The 20,817-nt window shown below is 37.8% G+C and overlaps 1 protein-coding gene across 2 annotated transcripts in view; it reads left to right on the forward strand.

Moving 5' to 3' along the window:
* Positions 1–20,817, forward strand: part of Pard3b (par-3 family cell polarity regulator beta) — a 978,588-nt gene that overhangs the window by 837,645 nt on the left and 120,126 nt on the right. Inside the window, exon 21 of one of the 2 annotated variants that reach the window (XM_040294778.2) lies at positions 19,154–20,476. The exons of the other annotated variant lie outside the window; for it this stretch is intronic. Within the exon in view, the coding sequence (XP_040150712.2) occupies positions 19,154–19,268 (115 nt within the window). The 3' untranslated portion in view covers positions 19,269–20,476. Of the gene's footprint in view, positions 1–19,153; positions 20,477–20,817 lie in introns of those variants that run through there. 2 annotated transcript variants of the gene reach the window in all.

The following is a 20,817-nucleotide window of genomic DNA, read 5'->3' on the forward strand; positions in this document are numbered from 1 at the left end:
TTATTTTTGTTTTACAGTTTACGTTGAATGATATTGATGTGGATATACCATCTTTCTATTAACTAATGTTCGCTTAGTATCTCTTTATGATAAATATTTCTAGACCTTTAAACTTAAAAATGTCTCTTTTGTAAGGGGCATGTAGATTAGATTTACTTTTCCATGTCTAGTCAGAAAATATCTATATTTTAGTTATAATATTTAGTCTGTTTTCATTTAAAGAAATTGCAGATATAACTTGGTGTAAATTTCCTCTCAAACTCTTAATTTTTCACTTTTTCCATCTATCTTAATATATATATATATATATAGTCTTTCTTGTCTTTTAAAAATTATTAATCAAGCACTTTATATTATTCAATATTTTATTTCTGTGAGTTTTTATATATTTCTTTATTCTTCTTTTAGCACCTTTAGTACTTAAGAGATGAAACATTCTTATTGTGTTATAGTCATGATTTATCCTTTCTTTAACCATTTTCTGAACAATTTATGGAACTCAGTTTAACCCCTTTAAACTTTCAGGTTATACTTTCACATATTTGAAATCTTAATATATTTATAACTAATAACACACTACAGTTACTGTTTTAAGCAGTAAATTTTCAATTATTTTTAACCTTTGCTATTTCTTTCTGAGTATCTTTGTTTTCATCTGGAACATTTTTCCTTTTTTTCTTAATAACTGCCTATGGCATTTCTTATAATATGGGAGATTTTGTTATTCTTTTATTTGAAATGTCTTTTATTTATCTTTATTCTTTTAATTTAATTATTTATTTGGTACTAGGGATGGAACTCAGGGGTACTTAACCACTGAGCCATTCTCAGTCCATTTTATATTTTATTTTGAGGCAGGGTCTCGCTATGTTGTTTACATAGGGTCTCATTAGGTTGCTGAGACTGGCTTTGAACTCAAAATTCTTCTGCCTCACCCTCCTGAGCTGCTGGGATTACAGGCGAGTGCCACTGTACCTGGCCCATCTTTGTTTTTAAAGGGTATTTTCTCTAGATATTTAACTATCAGAGTATCTCCCCCACCATTCTTTTAACATTTTTTTTATTTTTTTTTATTGGTTGTTCACAACATTACAAAGCTCTTGACATATCATACTTCGAACAATAGTTTCAAGTGAGTTATGAACTCCCATTTTTACCCCCAATACAGATTGCAGAATCACATAGGTTACACATTCACATTTTTACATAATGCCATGCTAGTGACTGATGTATTCTGCTACCTTTCCTATCCTCTACTATCCCCCTCCCCCCCATCTTCTCTTTCTATCCCATCTACTGTAATTCATTTCTCTCCTTATTTTTCTTCCAATTCCCCTCACAACCTCTTTTATGTAGTTTTTTATAACAATGAGGGTCTCTTTCCATTTCCATGCAATTCCACTTTTCTCTCTCTTTCCCTCCCATCTCGTGCCTCTGTTTAATGTCAATCTTTTCATCCTGCTCTTCCTCCCTACTCTATTCTTAGTTGCTCTCATTATATCAAAGAAGACATTTGGTATTTGTTTTTTAGGGATTGGCTAGCTTCACTGAACATAATCTGCTCTAATGCCATCCATTTCCCTGCAAATTCCATGATTTTGTCATTTTTTAGTGGGGCTGGAGATGTGGCTCAAGCAGTAGCGCGCTCGCCTGGCATGCGTGCAGCCCCGGTTCGATCCTCAGCACCACATACAAACAAAAACGTTGTGTCTGCTGAAAGCTAAAAAATAATAAATGTTGAAGTTCTCTCTCTCTCTCTCAAAGTATATATTTAAAAAAAAGATGATCATTCCATTGCCTTTTAGCTTTCAACATTTTTATCACACTCTATTATACTATTACTATTATTGACAAAGACTACTATTCCTTTGGAAAAAAAATGTATCTTGTCTTCTTCAACTACTTTAAATATTTTTCTTTGATTTTTTAGCAGTTTCACTATGATTTTTTTTTTTGTGTGTGTGTGTGTGTGTGGTTTGAGCCTGGTTATAATTTATAGAGCTTCTTATATTTGTGGTTTAATGTTTTTATTCACTTTGGAAAATTGTAATATCTTCAAATATCCACCTCCTTTCTCTCCAATAAAACTAAAATACTAGACCTTGCTCTCTGTTATGTTTCCTTTGTCTTTCAGTTTGGTTATTGTAATGCTCTGTCTTCTAGTTTACTAATCTTGCCTTCTCCTATGTTCAAAATTCTGTTAAACCCACATCTTGAACTCTTAATTTTAGTTGTTTGTAATTTTCAGTCTTTGTTTTACCCTGAGATTCTAATTCTCCAATGAAATTCTGAATCTTATCTTTTTTCTTGACTATACTAATTACAGTTATTTTAAGAACCACATGTAATAATAAAAATCTGAATTAATCATGGATCAATTGATATTGTTCTATCTTGTACTCAGTTGTCAGTTATTTTCCTATATACTGGTAGGCATGATAGTTTTGATGGAATGTTTGATATAGTCCTTGAAAACCTACAGAAATAATCTCAAGTTGATATTATCTTTCTCCAGAGAGAATTTATTATTGCATTTTTTTCAGGCAGTTAGAATAGAGGCATATCACCTTAATCCATTCTTGGATCAAGGTGGCTAGATGCTTCGTTTTAATTATTGTGAGGGATGGTCTACCACTTCTAGGGTATAGCCTTTCTACGATCCTATCTGGAAATAAAGGTTGTTCACCAGGGTCCTTCTTCCCTAGCAGGTTGTGAACTCCCAATTCCTACCTTCCCAACTCCACAAGAATGTCAGAAGCTCTGCTCAGCCTCCACATCTCTTAGCCACACTGCACTCTGCTCCTGTACTTAGCATTTGATTTTGTGCCATTTACGAATTAGTAAATGACTTGGAGAGAAAAGTGCCACAGAACATTGGGCTCAGTTCAATGTGCTAACCTGCCTACTCTTCAAAATCAATTTTGGCTTCTCAAGTCCTGGCTGCCTGGAAAGTTTTCCAAAGCCTTTAAATGGTTTGGGAATTTTGTGCATTTTTTTTCAAAAATTTTCAAACTTTTCTGACTATTCTCATAAGCATAAGAATAAAATAAGCCCTTTTACCATTTCCAGTAATGGAAATCCCTCATTTTTTTTAACATTAAGGTTGATAATATTAGTATATGGTTAACTTTGTTTTTGAAAGGATTGAAAGAATATATGAATATGAATATGAATATGAATATGAATATGAATATGAATGTACATAAAATCTAAGGTTGGATTTATGTAGATTTTAATTGAAATATACACTGATTTTGAAAAATATTGTAGAAGAGATAGGTCTCTGGCCTTCATTTTATTCTTTTTGGTCATTTTTGTTGAGTCCCTATACAGCCACTGCTGCCAAACTTTTTTAAAAAATTTTTTCCATACTGAAAATTGAACCCAGGGGCACTTAACCACCAAACTACATCCCCAGCCATTTTTACTTTTTTATTTTGAGACAGGTCTTGCTCAGGGTGTTGCTTGGGGCCTTGCTTAGCTACTTAGGACGAGCCAGAACTTGTGATCCTCCTGCCTCAGTCTCCAAGTTGCTGGGATTACAGAGGTGTACCACCATGGCCAGCAGCTGTCACCCTCAAGTATGGGTCTCGTGGACCTACTGAGGAAGGGTCACATGCCTGAAGCCTACCTCTCCCCACCGTCCCTCCACTCAATGACCCTGCTGGCCATACTTACCATTTCAGCAACCACACTTAGCAAGAGGAAGATGGGTTCCTTGCCTTCTCTCCCGTCTGTGTTCTCCCCCAGAGGAGTGCTCATCTGGTAGTCCTCAGCTTCCGCCATTTCTCCTTGTCTGTTCCCTGAGTTCTCCACTGGCTGAAGCTTTGTGGTGGCCTTTTCCCTGGCAGTAAACCTCGTGCTGGTGAAAGGTGACCAGGATCTTACAGATTGATTTAACCAGGCACTTTTGTGAATGAAAACGGAGGGATGCCAAGAAAGAGAATTAGAACTTGATGTGAATGTTTCCAAAGTACAGGGGCATTACAGTACCCAAATTCTTGGATGTGCTTGATTCCAGTCTAGAGTCTGGAAAACAACTTTTTATGAGTCTATGTGATTTCCAAGTCTCAAAACTAATTCACTGGAAAACATAAAAAATGTAAAGCAGTAGATTTCAGTAGTAATTTTCAGATCATTTGAGTCTAAATGCAGCTTTGAGAATATTCAGTTCATAAATTTCCTTTTGGGTCATTTTTTTTTTTTCCTAAGAGAATATTTCTCCAAACTTAGCTATATCAGATAAAGGCTGACCAGAATCTGCTCGGATGTGGGTTTTAGGATCTAGAAATAAAATATTTATAAGAAATTTCAAATTAGGGATATTAAAAATGAGAATGATGATCATTAATAATAGTATTCATTGGATCTTAGACATGCACATAGAATCCAGACATTTTGTGTGCATTGCATTGTCTTGAGCACTGTTTAAGCACTACTTATATTGAGGTTACCATCTTTCTCATAATGTTGAAGCTGGGCATAAATCCTACACATAAATACTAACACTCTACCACTTCTGTGTTCCTTGGCCATATGATGTAACATCATAGAGGTCCACTTTTTTTAACCTCCAGGATAAAGATGGAGCTGAGTCTCTTAGGATTCTTGGAGGCTTGAATGGGTTAATACATGTTAAACCTGTAGCATATTTGTTGGTCACATGAAGTGTGACAAATTTTAGCTATCACCCCCCCCATACCACCTTTTTACTACTACTGGTTGAGATGCCCTTTACTCACCACTCATGTGGAGAATTGAGAGAACAGATCTAAACACACAGAAAGAAGAGATAGAGGAACCACTGATGGTGTACTCTCTGCCAGTCAAGTTCCCAGGACACAGTTCAGAAAACATAATTTTTTAACCCTTGGGTTTTCTAAAATTTACTAAATTGATGAATATTATTTATGCAACAAATATTTATTGGGTGAGATTTGGATACTGTCCATATTTTCACGGAACTTGAAGTCTTCAAGAGGAAACAAATATTAAATGCTTAACTATAACTAACCCTTTAGTACTGCCCAGGAGAAATCCAGGAGTTCACGGACATTTCTGATATCCTGGAGGATTGAGGACAGACTCATTGAGAAAGTGGCAGTTGAGTGAGTAGTTAGCAGAATGGTGGTAAAAGGGGCGTGAAAGGCGTTTCAGACAAAAGAGCAGCATGCTATGGGAAAGAGCTTGCATGTGAGAAGAGGCCAGAGAAGGTCCTCCTACCGACACCTGGCAGAAAATAAAATGATGGAATGAGTTAGTCTGTCCTGTACCTTCCTTCTCTCCAGCACACCAAGAGGTGTGCGCTTGTACAGATGCAGTACAGAAACAGTTCCCCACTCCTTCAGCACTGCTCCTCAGGGTACCCATCATTCTCAAGTTCTCCAGGCCCGTGTGCCTCTCTGCTCCCAGAGAACCTGTTTCCCTCCACATGACTTACTCTCAGGGCTATGAGGGTATTAATCTGATCAATATTTGCTCAACGTTTCAGTAGTCTAAGGTAATTGTTCTCAAACTTGAATGTGCATTGGAGTCACTTGGAGAGTTTGTTAAATCCCCAATCCTTGCTTCAGCCCCAGAGTTTCTGATGGTTGAGGTCTGAGATGGGGCCCTAAAATTTGAACTTCTAACCCATACACACAGTGTTGGCCTGGCTTCCATACCTGGAAAATCACTGGTTGAACACGTCTTTCAGCAGTTTAACAGTCACAGTTAGTCCCTTAGCTCAAAGGAAAATGCTCAGACTTGAGGATCCAAAGGAGTAAATATTAAAGTCAAAACTAGATTTCATAACTGCTACATGGGCCTAAAGGAAGAAGAAAACTTACCTTAAGCGTGACTTACCTTAAACATCTCCCCAGTGCTTACCACATAGTAGGTACCAAGTGCATGTTTGTTAATTGAATTGACAGTGAAGGAGTCAGAATGGATCTAGCTTAGTGCCTTAAGAAGTAGGTTTTATATATTATTCTTTGGAAAGCTCTCATGATTCCTTTCAGGCTGAAAGGCCTTCTAGGAGAATAAATTATTGTCATTCTCTTGGAATACAGCCCCAGAATTTGCAGAGTCAAGATAATGCTTGTATTTTAAGTACTTACTTGGATTAAAAGCTGAAATGCTAACAGGATTACAAAATGCCAAGTTTGCTGAGTCTCAAATTGTTTATGCTCATGTTCAGTTCAAAGTTCTTTCATCAATCAGTACATTTCTGTTTCTAATTACAGTCTTAATTTTTTTCGACACCTGCACAGGCATTCTCAGTCTAAACCAGCTTCAGTAATTTGCACAGGTATAATATAACTAAAATGAGGCTCATAACCACCGTTGTGTCACCTACACCAAGAGTCTAACGAATTCAAAGGTGCTGTGCCTCAGTTCACATTATGATTCAGAAAACAGTCTGCCATTTTACCCATTTTCACTCCCACAATGTTGTAAAACATTTTTAATAAACAACTTTTCTCATTCCAGGCACATGAAGTTGGGGTAAACGATGCAATATAATTTTCATTTGTGATTCTTTATTTATGTTTGTCCTTGGAATTTCTGTGTTTGGATAAAGGAAAAAAGAAACTTGCACAAGATTACCCTAATTCTACAGAATATAATATGTGCAATCTGGAAGTATATTACTTCCACCAATCAAATCCAGTACAGTCTTAAAGCCCTTGGAATTGGGAGCTAATTTTGATGTGAGCCATCCATCAAATCCCAGATGTGACCTATGCAATGGCTCCTGGGACAAAGTTTCCCATGTATTGTGATGAACTAACTTGAACAAGTCTATGCCCAGTTTTTACCTTGGACCTCAACCCTCACTGACACCTGCAAAATTACAAGTGACTTACCTGTAAGCTTTAATAATCAGATTCCTACTCAGAGGAAAAAATAATTCTAATTAGAGAATCATCAACACCAGCTGACAATAGATTTTTCCTGAATATTCTTCTCTCTGCTCCTTCTTTGGTCCCAACTGATTCACCCAATTGAAGTTAACCACTGAAAAATGACCTTATTATTTCCGAATGCCCAGTACTAAAGAATATTTTGGCAATGACATTGCTTATCCTCCTTTAAACATAAAATTTGGAGAGTTTGAACAGTGCATCCAAAATACCATTGCAAGAGCCCATCCAACTAGGAGACTCAGGAGAGGGGAGGAGGAACCTTTCCTCACTTGTGTTACCACTTGGTGTCCACAATGGCCAGGGCCTGGGCTGGCACCATCTTGGGGCCCTTCAGAAGGGAGCAGAATGATATTAATGTGAACATTTCACTGCATATTAATTATTTAAGAAAAAAAACTGTCATTTAATTTTAAATGCTAATATGCATATGGTTAATTAAGAAGCCAAAATTGGCTATAAGCTTGGTGAGCTCTGAGAACAGGGAGAGCGAGATCATTACGCTTCTGCTCATGGTTAGCTATTTGTGAACCAGCTGATAATGTGCAAAATTAAGATTTCGTAAGTGGCATTTTAAATGAATGGTTAATGGCTGAAGATTAATTAAACAGTCAGAGTTGCTGAAGAAAAGCTGTTAAAAATTAGGTTTATAGGCCAGTCACTTGCACGCTGAAAGTGAATCCTGATAGATGGTGGCCTTTCTGTTTACTGAGAGCATTCTAACTATGCAGCCTTCTTGAGCAGGGAAACCCACCTGGCACCACACATCATGCAGCTACGGCAGTAGCCTCAGGGATGTTCCTTTGGAGTAAAATCTGCCAAGTAGGAAAATGGACTAGAAAAGTGTTTTATTGAAGGGATCTTCATCCCAGGTAACCAGGCATATTTTATTTTCTACCTGCGTGCTGCGTAGTTTCTAAGTTAGAGTAGGCAGAACCCATGGGGTTTATAAGAAGCTGCTCTGGAATGAAGTAGAAGAGACAAAAAGTTTCAGTATATATATTTTTTTCAAACTATAGCGATACTTCTTACGTCTCAAACTCTTGGTGGTAGAAACGTAGATTTTGTGCTTCTGACTCTAGCCCAGTTTGGCTCCTTGGGAAAAGATTTGCCTTTATATTCAGCAACATGCCTTGTGCTCAGGAAACGCTGTAAAAACTATTTTTTAAATTTACTTGTTAAAACTTAATATCAATAAATAGTGAGTAAATAAATGAAGGAATGAGTTATTTAAAAGTTGGTTATTAGATTATCAAAGGCTCCTTTAAATGCCTCTCTATCAATACAGCAAATGGCCCCCTCTTGTTCCTCTCCAGACCAGGTATGAGCTCATATGTGGAGAGGAGTTAAGAATCTCAGGGTGAGGATGGTAAGAACTTTATTTTCTTATAAATTTCAAGGAAGGTAATTCTACCCAATGAAAAATCACTCACATTAAAATGTATTTATTTTTCTGAGTTCATTTGGTTCAGTCCCCTACTCCCAAACAGAAGACTCAAATTATTCAAACCAGACAATTGTGTGTCTCTTGTTTAAAAGTTCCCTGGAGATGGAGATTCTGTAGCCTCCCTTGATAGCCTGTTCCAGTATTTAATCACCCTCCTAATCAAGAAGTTAATCCTATTTCCTCTTCTCCAACCTTCTCTGGCTTCATGGAACCTGTAAAACGCCCATGAGACCCTTTGAAAGCCTCAAGAAGTTAATTAGTCCACTGAGCTACTGTAGGTTCAGCAATGAGACTTGTAATAGTGACGCTGTATACTTGCAAGGTAGTAATGATATGGTTTTGTTACATCTCAAACAAATCAAGTTTTTTTTCCTGGTCTAAAAGGAAAGAGACCAACTTATACTAGCATGTCTTAGAAAGGGTTTATCATGTTTTACTCTGTATATTTAGATAAATACAAACTGAAGTTTGACCTAAGGTCATGCAACTCAGAAACCAAAATTGCAGTAGTTTCATAAGCAATAATTGAAAGATTAATAATAACACATTCTAAATATTACTGATAATTTGCAATTGCTAGGCATTTGCTGATTGCTTTGCAAATATCATTTCATCCCTCTGACAACCAATCAGGTAGTACTGTTAGTATTTCTAAGGTACAAATGAGGAAGGTGAGTTGTAGAGAGGGTGAAGGACTGGTCCAGTGGCCTCAGGTGGTCCAGAATTTGCTAGTTCACCTGAATCCAGAGCCTCAACACTTAACCACTGTGCTATGTTGACTATTGTGTTCTTTTTTAAAAATTACTTTTCTTTCGATAAAATTCTATTTCATTATCTGAATTCTTTTCTTCTCTGTGTGTATAAAGTCCAAATCTAAAAACTTTCCTTGTGGAAAATAATAGCACTCTGCTGAATAATAGTCCCAGGTCAGCTCTTACTGCAATTACGGGCCGCTGAGTGGCAAATACATTCTGCTTTCAGAGAGGCAGTAGCAGTTCACTTTAGAAAAACTGATAATTCAAAGCTTTTCCATTCTCATAAAATAGAATGATGCAAAAGGAAAGAAAATAGGTACTTCTGGGAGAAAACCTGCCCCCTTGAAGGAATGGGATAAAAACCTGTTTGCAGATGCCAGAAGCATCTGGGGATCAGAGATGTCCAATAATTGCAACTAAAAGCTATACTAATTGACCAGTGATGGGTTGAAAGCTGCCTCCAACCAGGATCCCTAATTCTCTGGCACTCTTTTCATAAGCAGAGTGGGGGGCAGAAGGAGGTCAGCTTCCATGGGGTTCTCCATACAGAAAGTGAGCAGCTGTGACAGGGATGTCAATTTCTGCAAAGGAAAAGTTGAGCTTTTCCAACTGATGCATTCAGATCACCTGGGGCTCCTGTTGAAAAGCAGATTTTGATTCTGGATCCAGGATGGCCCCTGAGGTTCTGCATTTCTAATAAGCTCCAGGTGACACTCACACTGCTGGTCCCAATACCACACTGTGACTAGCAAGGATTTAGAGTAGAGTAAGGCAGTGCTAAATTGTTATTGATTTTTAAAATCATTTAAAATAAACATGCAGCACATCTTTTTCTAACCTTTCCAAGTTTCAGCTGTCATGTCCTCAGATTACTGAGATTAGAGCAACCTCATTCCTGTACAAACCAGAATATTCTTGGGACAGCTGGTTTTTCCTCCTGGAAGAGAGGGTATGGCTTTCTTTTTGTCCTCTATGTATTGTAAATACTGCTGTCTGCACTGGTGTCCACACTCTGACTTCTTGCTGCCCTTGAAGGAGTCTCTTGCACCTTAGCAACGAGCTCTGTCTCCACAGTTGAATAGGCATAAATTTGAATTTCTTTTCTCAAGCTCTGCTACTAATCTGACGAGAAAAGTTTTATCCAGTGCAAATAAGTGATCCATTTTCCCCACCACACCTCATTCAACCAGGAGTCTCAATTTATTCCCTCATTTGATTTAATGACAATTACATTAAAATGATGTAATTTACAATAATAATTATAACTTGGTATTATTTTAACTAAATACTACCTTAACTTCTCAATGAATGGTATCCTCCTCATTGATCTGTATCCTAAACAAGCACAGAGGTTCCTAGAGTGTCAATTGTTGATAGTCTTGTTTGAATGCCATTATTTTACATTAAATTACTTGTTCCTTTATTTTTTTTTAAACAACAACAAAACAGTTGAAACCACTAGAACCATTTGTAACTCAGTAAAAAGATAGAAAACAGTTTTTTTCCTCTGTGTGGCTTGAATTGCAAATAAGTGTATTTATTACCACTGAATTATCATAAATAGAAAGATGTTCTCAATTCACGAGACTTTTTTCTATGTAGAAAATATTCAAAATCTAGAATCTACATCAAAATCTACATCCAGTTTGGTGGCACAACATGGGAACTGTTTGACTTCAGAATGTTACAGAGCTGGAGGCTTCTGAGAAACTGAGTCAACAAGAAGACCCTCCGCCTTTAAATCCTGATTCTTGTGATCAAGTCAGAAAGATTTCAGACACGTGGCTTAGAGGAACAGGCATGAGTTTATTGAAGAAACAGGAAGAGGGAAAGGGGGCCCCCCTCAAGGGAGAGTGGATTCTCTCAGAGAGGAGAGGGGCAGTGTGTCTCTCCTGCAGTCCAATTTTATTAGGGATCCCAGAGAAGTTTCCAGAGAGTCCCACCTAGGTCTACCTCTTGACTTTTGACTGACAGCAGGATGACATCAGACTTTCAAGTCTCCACTGCCAATGACAACTCTGGGTCACTTTGGCCCATGCTGACCAGTTCTAATTGGATTCTTAACTCAAAATTCTTACATATTTTATGGTTAGGAGGAATTATCCTTATCTCCCTGAGTTGCAGGATCTGGTCTGTGAAAAGGGTCACAGAAGTCTCCCCCTTCAGGGTAACTTGGGTTCCTGTTATTATCATTTCGGGCCTGCATTTCTCCTGCAGATAACAGGCAGTTTGCTAAGGAATGTGACATATCCTGTCCAGTTAAGCCAGGAAGGACTGCAGGTAAATAGCTTCTGGGAAAAGACTCATGGGGCTGTCAGCACAGTGGGCCCAACTTTGATACAATTATTCCCTTAACTTTGTGCTCCTACCACTCAGATATGTCTGTGAGCAGCTCTCTCCAATTGAAATATAATGTGAACCACACCTGTAATTTAACATTTTGAATAGTTTCATTCTGAAACGCAAAATTATTTTTATAATATATTTTATTTAACCCAAATATATGCAAAATATTTTTCCAAGATATATTCAAAACAATTCCAGAGCTATTTTACATCCTCTTTTCTTCCCCCCCCCCCCCATATGATGTCTTCAAATCTGGTGTATATTATACCTACAGCACATCGCAGTTTGGACTAGTAACATCTCAAATGTTCAATAGTCACACGTGACTTTTAGCCACCACATTGGAAATGTTCCAAAGAGTAGGTGACCATGCCTCAGTCTGAAGTTTTCCATGTACTGGAGTTCAGAGTCTCAGGGTCATCTCATTTTAGGTTAGCTCCTGTTGCAGAAAACTGTTGTGTAAATTAAGCCTGCTAGATAAGCAACGCTGTCTCTTCCTTCTCGAGGACTACAGAACAGGGCAAGAGGAAGACATGTAAAAGCTCATTCCCACTCCAGAAAACTGACAGACACATCAGCCCTCCTTTTTCCATATCTAGAGAAATGTGCTATACCTTAGGAGATGGCCAGCTCCAGATGGGCTGAGCTAGACCAGTCCAGGTCTGATTTCACCCCAGATCCATCCTTGTTTTGCCTGGAAGGAGAATGAAGCCAGTGATCCACAGACATAGGAGACAGAATCTCATCTTCTCTGTGTGGTGTATGCAGTCCTTCCATAGAAAGGTTTAGCAGTTAACTCAGGTACATGTATGACTAATTAACAATATGACACTGCTGTGATTCTCATTTAACAACACACCTCTCCTTTCTTACCAAATGATATTTCATGATTCCAACTGATAGTGAAGGTCAGGCCTTATGCAGGGCCTTCTCTTTCCTTGGGTCCACTCCTATTCTCAGTCAACTGATCATTTTCTTAAGAGGTCATGTCTCTGGAGGAGGATATAGTGACAGATTTGGTCTTTACTAATTTCCATTCACTTTCAGGCCTTTCTTGCCTATTATTGATACTCTTTTATGCCTGGAACATCTCAGAATAGAGCTACTTTGTCTACCTAGTTGCTTGAGCCATAGTCCTGGAGTCCTTTAAGTTCTCACCTCCCGTGGCCACACACCTAACACTTCCCCGCTCCCCTCTTTTTCTCTCTCTGGAAGATCCAGGGGGATGAGTAAGATTGACTCTCCTGTGTGTGCACTGTTCCCCATGAGCATCAGATGTTTCTCACTGTGAGGTCCAACATTCCTTCCCCACTTCTGATCTGTCTTCTGATCCATGTGCTTTCCCTCTGGCAGCTGCACTAACCTGGACTAAGTTGGAGTGCTCCAAATGACTGTATGAAGGACTGTCACCTGCTTGCTATTTGCATTTTCTTTTACAAAATCCCTCTTATTATTAAAGCTCTTGCCATCCTCCAAGTTTTCTAAGGACCTCAACCTTGACTGAATGACTCAAGACTATTTTTCTCATGGACTGTATGACATTTTTTCTATGCCTTTTTTTTTTTTTTTCTAGGTTAAGTCCTATGTGTGGCTCAGGATTCGGCTCCAACATCCCCGAACAGTCTGTATAGCAATTGTGGTGCATTAGAATTGACTGTTACTTGTTCATTCCCTCTGTCAGATTTTGCAACAGGCACTATAGGTTATTCCCAATCCAGCATAGTTCCTAAAATGCTGGATACTCAGTAATGGGCATTGAATGAATTATTGAATCCACTCTACCCTTAATCACATGACTTCAAGATGGCTCCATTTCCTGGCCTAGCACTCACTGACCAGCCTCCCATACTCTGATTTGCCTGGCCTCCTGGTCAGCACAGCCTCCGATCTGATCTAAGTGCCAATGTCCCCAATCCTGCTGGTACTCATCACTGGGCCAACATATCCCATTTCTGTTCTGCCAGGAAGCACCTCCTATTCAAGTACCCATAGATGAAGGACATCTCTACAGCACAATAGGTCACTGTTTTCTCCATCTAGTTTCTGCTTCAAAAGCTTCCTAAGGGACACAGGTAGTATTTACTGTTCAAAAGCTGTAATCAATCCAATCTGGCTTCTCCATCGGGAGAAAAAGCTCATCCTGGCAATTACATTTTTCTGAACCTTTTTCTCACACCTTGTATTTATCACTGACTCCTGGAAATAATCTCTAACCATCTCTACTATTACCTTCCAGAGAATTTTGCTTGAAATGAGCATAAAACTTATTATTCTTTAGGTTTCCTGGAATTTGTTTCTCTTATTTTAAAAAATGTGACCATTGCTTGTTGTCTTCCAGTATCTGGGCACATCTCCTATTATCCCTGATTTCTCAGTGGTACTGCCTATTCTTTCAGGGGCACACTTTAAGCTCTTTGTATATCTTGGATGTAACTTGTAAGTACCAGCCTTTCAAACCTCCTGAATTGTGTATTCTCTCTCTCTCTCTCTCCCCTACTGTTCTTATCTTTTCTGTGGATCTTCTGTCTCTTCTTGACAGAGATGTCAGATGAGTCACTTAATGTGTCTGTGCATCTTTCCTCATCTACAAAGACAGGAGGGTGGGACTAAGTGATTTCAGCATTTCTTCCAGCTCCAAAATTACATGGTTCTGCAATTCTTTAATGGAAGCAAAATACAAGTTCAGGTTGCTCTGCCTTTTCTCTGGTGCTGTTACCATGTCAAAGCATCCCCTCCCAGTGGTGGCCTATCCTTATTTGTTCCTCCTCAAAGTAGCTATGACAATTAAATAGAAAATAAATCTTTAATGTCATTATCATTTGTTCCACAACCCCTGAGCTTCTGCTGAGCCATGTCTTTCTGGCTATCTTCATACCTCTTTGCCAAGGTAACCACAGTGTCCATGAATTCACTCCCAAACTATGCTCTGCTCACCCCTGCAGGAAGGTTTAAATGGGATCCCAGACACCATGATTTAGAACCATGGTTGGTTCCAAGTCTCCCTAAACTCTTACACCAGAAATTTCTTTTGCCTGTTCAGGTGGCCTTGTCCTTAAACAATCAAAACTCAGGTTGTAGGATTTAGAAAATGGACTTTCCCTCCAGAGACCAGCCCACATTCTCTGTTGAATGTGTATTCCTTGCTTACACACAAAGGCCTCTCTTGAGACTGATGTTGTTCTCCCTTGAATATGTATCTGCTTTCCTAAATAAATCTCTATCTATGCCTCTGGGAAAAAAAATTGTAAATATATGTATGTATATGTGTATATAATGTGTATGTGTGTGTGTGTGTGTGTGTGTGAATCCTTTGGCTGTGAATTTTTTCTTACTCCAACTTAATATCAAAATTTGTAATTATGCTATTTTAAACTTAATTTGCTTTTGTAGAAATTTTCCTTTAAAATATATTAAAAGAGAATCTCTTTTATGTGACAATATTAAAACCTTAAAAAGGAGAGATAAGATCTATGGAATAAAGCAAAACAGTCATGTCACTATCAGTGTTTCTGGGGCAACCCCATCTCCCACTTAGGCCGTCTGGCCAAGATTCTGCTGAAGATATATAAGACATAGTGAATTTTTGAACAGATGTAGCCCCTGACCTATAGGAATATATAGGAAACTTTGTGGGATGAAGTAGAGAAGGTAATGTCTCAATCTATGTTATATATTGTGAAAAAATATCATGGGATTTCTAAGAGAACCGTAGAGAAACTCTTAAATAAACCCTGGCCTATGACAGACAGGTGGGCATAGAAGTATTCTTCAAAACAAAGTCTGTTGTGTTTTTTCACACCCAGAAGTGATGTGTATGAGACATCAGAAGGGAGAATTGATCCCTGTAGTCTGACATTTGACAAGCTGCAAGTTGTGTCTTTGCTCACATCCTTTAATTCAGAGCCTACAAGTGCTATTCAGTTTTGTCTTTGTAGGTAGATCCATGTTGAAGTTTGTTGTCAAAGTGAATTACAAATGCTAGGAGTCACCAGAAAGTCTGAGAGTAAAGTTTCCCAGATTCAACGTGGTTCCATAGACAGACTCATGCTTTATCATTTTCCATTCAGTTTTCTGTAACCAGAGCTATTTTTTTATATTGCTATATCTCTATCTCTTTTTTATATATACTTTACACTTTTTTTAAGGTAAAAGCATTGGCTTAAAAAAAAGACATTATCAGTGAAAGCCCATTTTTATCTTCTATATTTAAAAATAGTAGCATGAGAGACTCACCAGAAAATACTTCACCTATTCACTGGACAAAATGATAACGTTCAAAGTGGTATATTGTATCGTCCATTTATGTGCCACGTGACATGAAACTCTATTTTGATTGGGACTGTCACAGATAATTTCTGCACATAAAATACCTCTAGGGACAGCTTTCAAATGGAGTTGTCACTTTTTGTTTAGCCTGCAGGAGACTCACTATTGTCAAACCTTCTTTACAAAAGCATCACTAACTCAGTGTTACACTGTCCTAGAGGAGAGGCGATAGTCACTCTGCCTACTTGGAACAGAAAGGAGCACCATTGGTCTCCGCCACAGCTCCATGTGGTTGAGGGCTCTTTTGCTAAGCGTCCTCCACCCCAGCCAATACTTTTACAGTCTTGGAATTCAATTTCTTTTTCCAGTGCTGTTTTTCAAAAGGTGTAAATAGATGAACGGATATTGTTACTCTCTGAAGGTAACACAGGTTATGTAAACCATACAGATTTGAGTTGTCTTCTCAATTCATGAAGTTACAGGAAGTTAAGAAAACAACCCTAAACCTTCTCTGAAGTCACACGCACACATACACACTTTCTCTCTAATGCCTCTCCAAGTCGTTTTAGATCTTAGAATTAGAGGCAAGGCCTTCACATGTTCAAAAACTAATAAATTAATATAGTGGAATTTTTTTCTATTATTAAAATAAGGAGGGGTTCTTTTTTAGAGTACATAGGGGTCCTCATACTGAGTTTTATAATAAATAATATTTTTATAATATAAAATGTAATGATAGTTCTATAAATGAAATACTAATATGTATTTTTAAAGAAGGGTGGAAAAAGTTGTTAATTTCTATGTGATTTTCACCCTCAAGACTTTTCCTGCTCTTGAAAAATAATTTTTTATTCTTCAAACGTATTTGATGCTTCATTTCCAGAAGCAGAAGCAGATTAGGACAAAGTGGGATGCCCAGAAATGGTCCTCGGGTTGTACAGAACAGCCATTAGCCATGGGAGTGTGCAGCAGAGGGCAAGGTGAGCACCAGACCTCACTCCTGTCTAGGAGTCATGATTCTCCGGAGAAGGCAGACGAGTGAGAGTAGGGGAAACCGTACACAGGGAAAAAGGGTGCAGAAATGATGGATGGAGAGATGATTAACCACTTGGATTATGGAAAAAATGGCAACCATTTAAAAAAATATATTAAAAAGAAGAGAGAATGACCAAAATGCACATTGAAGTGACCCATTCGAGCCAGGAACTTAGCAACTCTACCTATGCCCGCAACTCCTGTGAAGCTCAGCAGCTCAGAAGAGTGACCCTGGGCGTGCACCTGGGATAGGAAGCCTCCTCTGAGTATCTTTCCACGTAGTCTTCCACTCAACTCATCTGCAGGATAATTTTCAACTGCTAGACCTCTGAACCCTCTCCTTTTCCCATTAATAAAAGGGGAGCTGCTTTCATAAATTTAGCATATTACCCATTGCAGTCCCCTGCCCTTCCAATCCCAGGCTAATTCTTTGTGGATCAGTTTTGAAAAAAATACAGGCAAACTTAAAATTGTATTTATGAGTCAGACAACCAACCAAGTAATGAGATTCTGTGTTATGGTAGCTGTCACATCTTGTCTCAGCCCTGTTGTGTCTAAATGTTAGCTCTCTTATTAAGCTCCATTAGAGAATTTTACAATACCAAATTGTTTATATGCTACTGGTTTTCTGCCACCTGACAGTAAGGCATGTTTCACTCATTAATATGGGTGATATCTTAACATCGGTTGGAAGAGCTGAAATAGAAATCAGCAGGAAGGTGGCATGCACGGCCGGGACTGTTGCTTTCCTGTATTTCTCAATATAAGGTCTTATGTATTTTTTTTTTTAATTTGTGATTCAACCTATCATCTCGTGAGTGAAAATATCCTTCTTTGTCAAATTTAAAAGAACCCACCTCACTCTACTAAATTGTATGTTTATAAACTTAATCTTCAGCCTCACTTATGTTCCCCATGAGATAGTTTTCATGCTATGTTAAATTTAAAGTAATTAATGAGGTAGCTTTCCTTATGGGTTACAAAATACTTTCACATGCATGTTTCCATTTCATTTGTACCCCAACCTGGTAAGAAGGGCAAACAAGAAAGCTGAACCTGATAAAAGAAAAATCTTTTACAAAACTACTCAGTTAACAAATATGAAGTTTCTATCTCATTTTCATTAGTTCTAGCTTTAATGCTATGTGCCTTTCTTATTTTTTTGTTAAAGATAGATATATTTTCTTTGAGTTATTTAAAATTAAGTGTAATAACACCAGGCAAGGAGGTGCACACCTGTAATCCCAGCGGCTCAGGAGGCTGAAGCAGGAGGATCTTAAGTTCAAAGCCACAGCAACTCACAAGGCCCTAAGCAATTCAGCGAGAGTTGTGCCTCAGTAGTTAAGTGCACTTGGGTTCAATCCCTGGTACCAAAATAATAATAATAATAATAATAATAACCCAAAAGTTAAAGGAGAAAAAATTTCAAATCATCAATTATTTCACAATTCAGAGTTGGCCACTATTAACATTTAGAATATCTTATCTTCACCCATCTTTTTTTCTGTGTGTCTTTCTTTTCTTTTCTTTTTTATTTAATACTGGGGATTGAACTCAGGGGTGCTCAACCACTGAACCACATCCCCAGTCCTTTTCATTGTTTAATTTTGAGACGGGGTCTCACTGAGTGGCTTACAGAAGTTGCTGAGGCTGGCTTTGAACTTGCAATTCTCTTTCCTCAGCCTCTGGAGCTGCTGGGAGTACAGGCTTGTGCCGCTGTGCCTAGATCTTTTTTCTATGTATATCACTATATATAAAATATATATCATTTGTTTGCTAACACACATAATATTTACATGTATATATTACATTTTGGTAGCTTTCATTTTTCCCATTATACTGTGATTTTTTTCCAGTGCCATTAAATATCTTTACTTATAATGGTAGCATAAAGCATTTTTGTTTAACTATACAATATTCAACATAACCTTTCCCTGAATACCGGATACTTAGGGCGTTTCAGAACTTCCAGTGCTATAAATTTCCCTTTGATTGACACCTCCCCAGAAATTTTGCCACACAGTTTGGATTATTCCTTAAGATCCCTAGAATAGAAATGATGAATCAAGGACTTGAAACATAATATCAACGATGTTTTAGAAAAAAATTTAAAGAAATAGAGCTTCTTGCAGTAGTGTAGAAGAGAGTTCCTTTCACCTCCTTCCTGATAAAATGGTATTATCACTTCCTCTCTCTTAAGCCTTTATTAATTTGATTAGTGAGAAATAATATCATATCATTTTACTTTGAACTTCTCAACTTACCAGTGAGGCTAAGCGTTTTTATAGAAACTCGTGCCTATTCCCAGTTGCCACTGGAAGCTTTCATTTTGTCTCAGCCCTGGCTCATTATTAAGGAAAATAGTTTTGGAAACCAACTTTTGTTTTCTCTCTCCACAGATCTGTGTGTATTTATCAACCCATCAACATATACTTGGATGCAAGTTTTCATAACTGTCTTGACAAAAAGAAAAAAAAGATGAATGATCACACACCTGAGTCCTTTATGCACTGAACCAAGCCACATCTATTTGTATCCTGTTTTAATTGACTAATCCTTCCCCCTAATAGAATAGCATCCTTTGAATAGTCAGTATTAAGAAAATAAGATCTTCAGCATAGATAGTGAAAGAAATGTCACTTCAGGGTCTGGACATTGCTATGACAACCCAGGCTCCATTTATCACCATTCCCATCAGCATGTGCTGCAAAGGAAACCCCTTTGCAGTGTTTAATCTGGGAATTTTAATATTAAATGTATATTTGACATTGAAAGCTCACACCTTATTTGCTATTGTCAGGCTTAGTTGATAGACAGCTAAGTCAGTCTCTTTTTATAGTCCATTTCTGAAATGAAACTATAAATTTTGAAGCTAGGCTTCATCATTGCAGAGAGAAAAGCTTTTCCAGCCCATTGTTGAAATATAACGTTTTATAGGATTTATGAGGTCCAGATTCAAGAAGATCATTTGCCAAGCACTTAAGGCTGGTTTTGCTGCCCTTTGCTTTTCTTCCCCCCTTGAAAAAAATACATATAGGGAGGGGAAAGCCATTAGAAAAGAAAAATTATGAAGAAGAACTTACTTGATGCAATACAAATGTAAGAGGAAGAAAAGAGAAAGTCCTGAGCATTTAGTGTGAGGAGCATTGACTACACAAGCTGCTCTTTGGTGATAGGCAAACTGTTTGCTTCCACAAATGAAGTGGGCATCCTTATTTGTCTTGACAGTCAATGAAAGTCTCTGATTCAGAGCAATGTTTTGAATTTAAGCTTATAAGTCCTCTTCAGCATGCTTCCAGGATTCTTTTTGAAGTTCCATGATATGACGAGCTCTGTGATTTGGTCATATTCCATTTAGCTTGTTTTATTGCTGTTAATTTTACACAGGAAAATAGATTCTCTGAAATTTGTGATCACAGGAGCTGTCAAGTGGTTGAAAATGAAGAAAACCACCAGACAGTGTCAGATTTATTAAACACTCCAGAAGTACAAAATTAATGCAGTTCTTTGTCTTTGAAAGGTTCAGTGTCCACAAGCTGGATTCATCCTAATGGACAAGCAGTGGAGGAACAATTGTCAATTAGCTATCTCTTCAGCCAGACCACGCACTGTTGGAAGGCATGTAGGAGAGCCACCGGTGCACCTAGGCAGACCTCCAATTTGTTCATTTTGACTGCAAATGACTTAATTTAACATTTTTCTAATAAATGTCTTAGGTAGAATGGTGAAGTTTCCTTTTTTTTATTTCTTAAAAGAATCACCAGTGTAAAACCATATTAAGTAGACTTCTCACTCCATTTGTTTTCAATCATCATCCTTAATGCATGAATTTCTTAGTAGCCTGTTACTCTCCCTAAACTACAGTGAATGTGGAATGGAAAGTTCTGATGCTTTATCTATTGGGCTTCTGTTGAGTTTGAAAATATTGTCTATGCATGGCAGATTCCCATGCTGGATGGTCTTACTGGTGGTCCTTTTTTCTGATCTTCTCTTCTCTTCTCTCTCAACCACGAATTAATTTTGCATTATCCTCTTACTAGAGATAACAACGTGCAAAAGATTT

This window comes from Ictidomys tridecemlineatus, chromosome 7 (assembly GCF_052094955.1).
Source record: "Ictidomys tridecemlineatus isolate mIctTri1 chromosome 7, mIctTri1.hap1, whole genome shotgun sequence".
NCBI classification, from domain to species: domain Eukaryota; kingdom Metazoa; phylum Chordata; class Mammalia; order Rodentia; family Sciuridae; genus Ictidomys; species Ictidomys tridecemlineatus.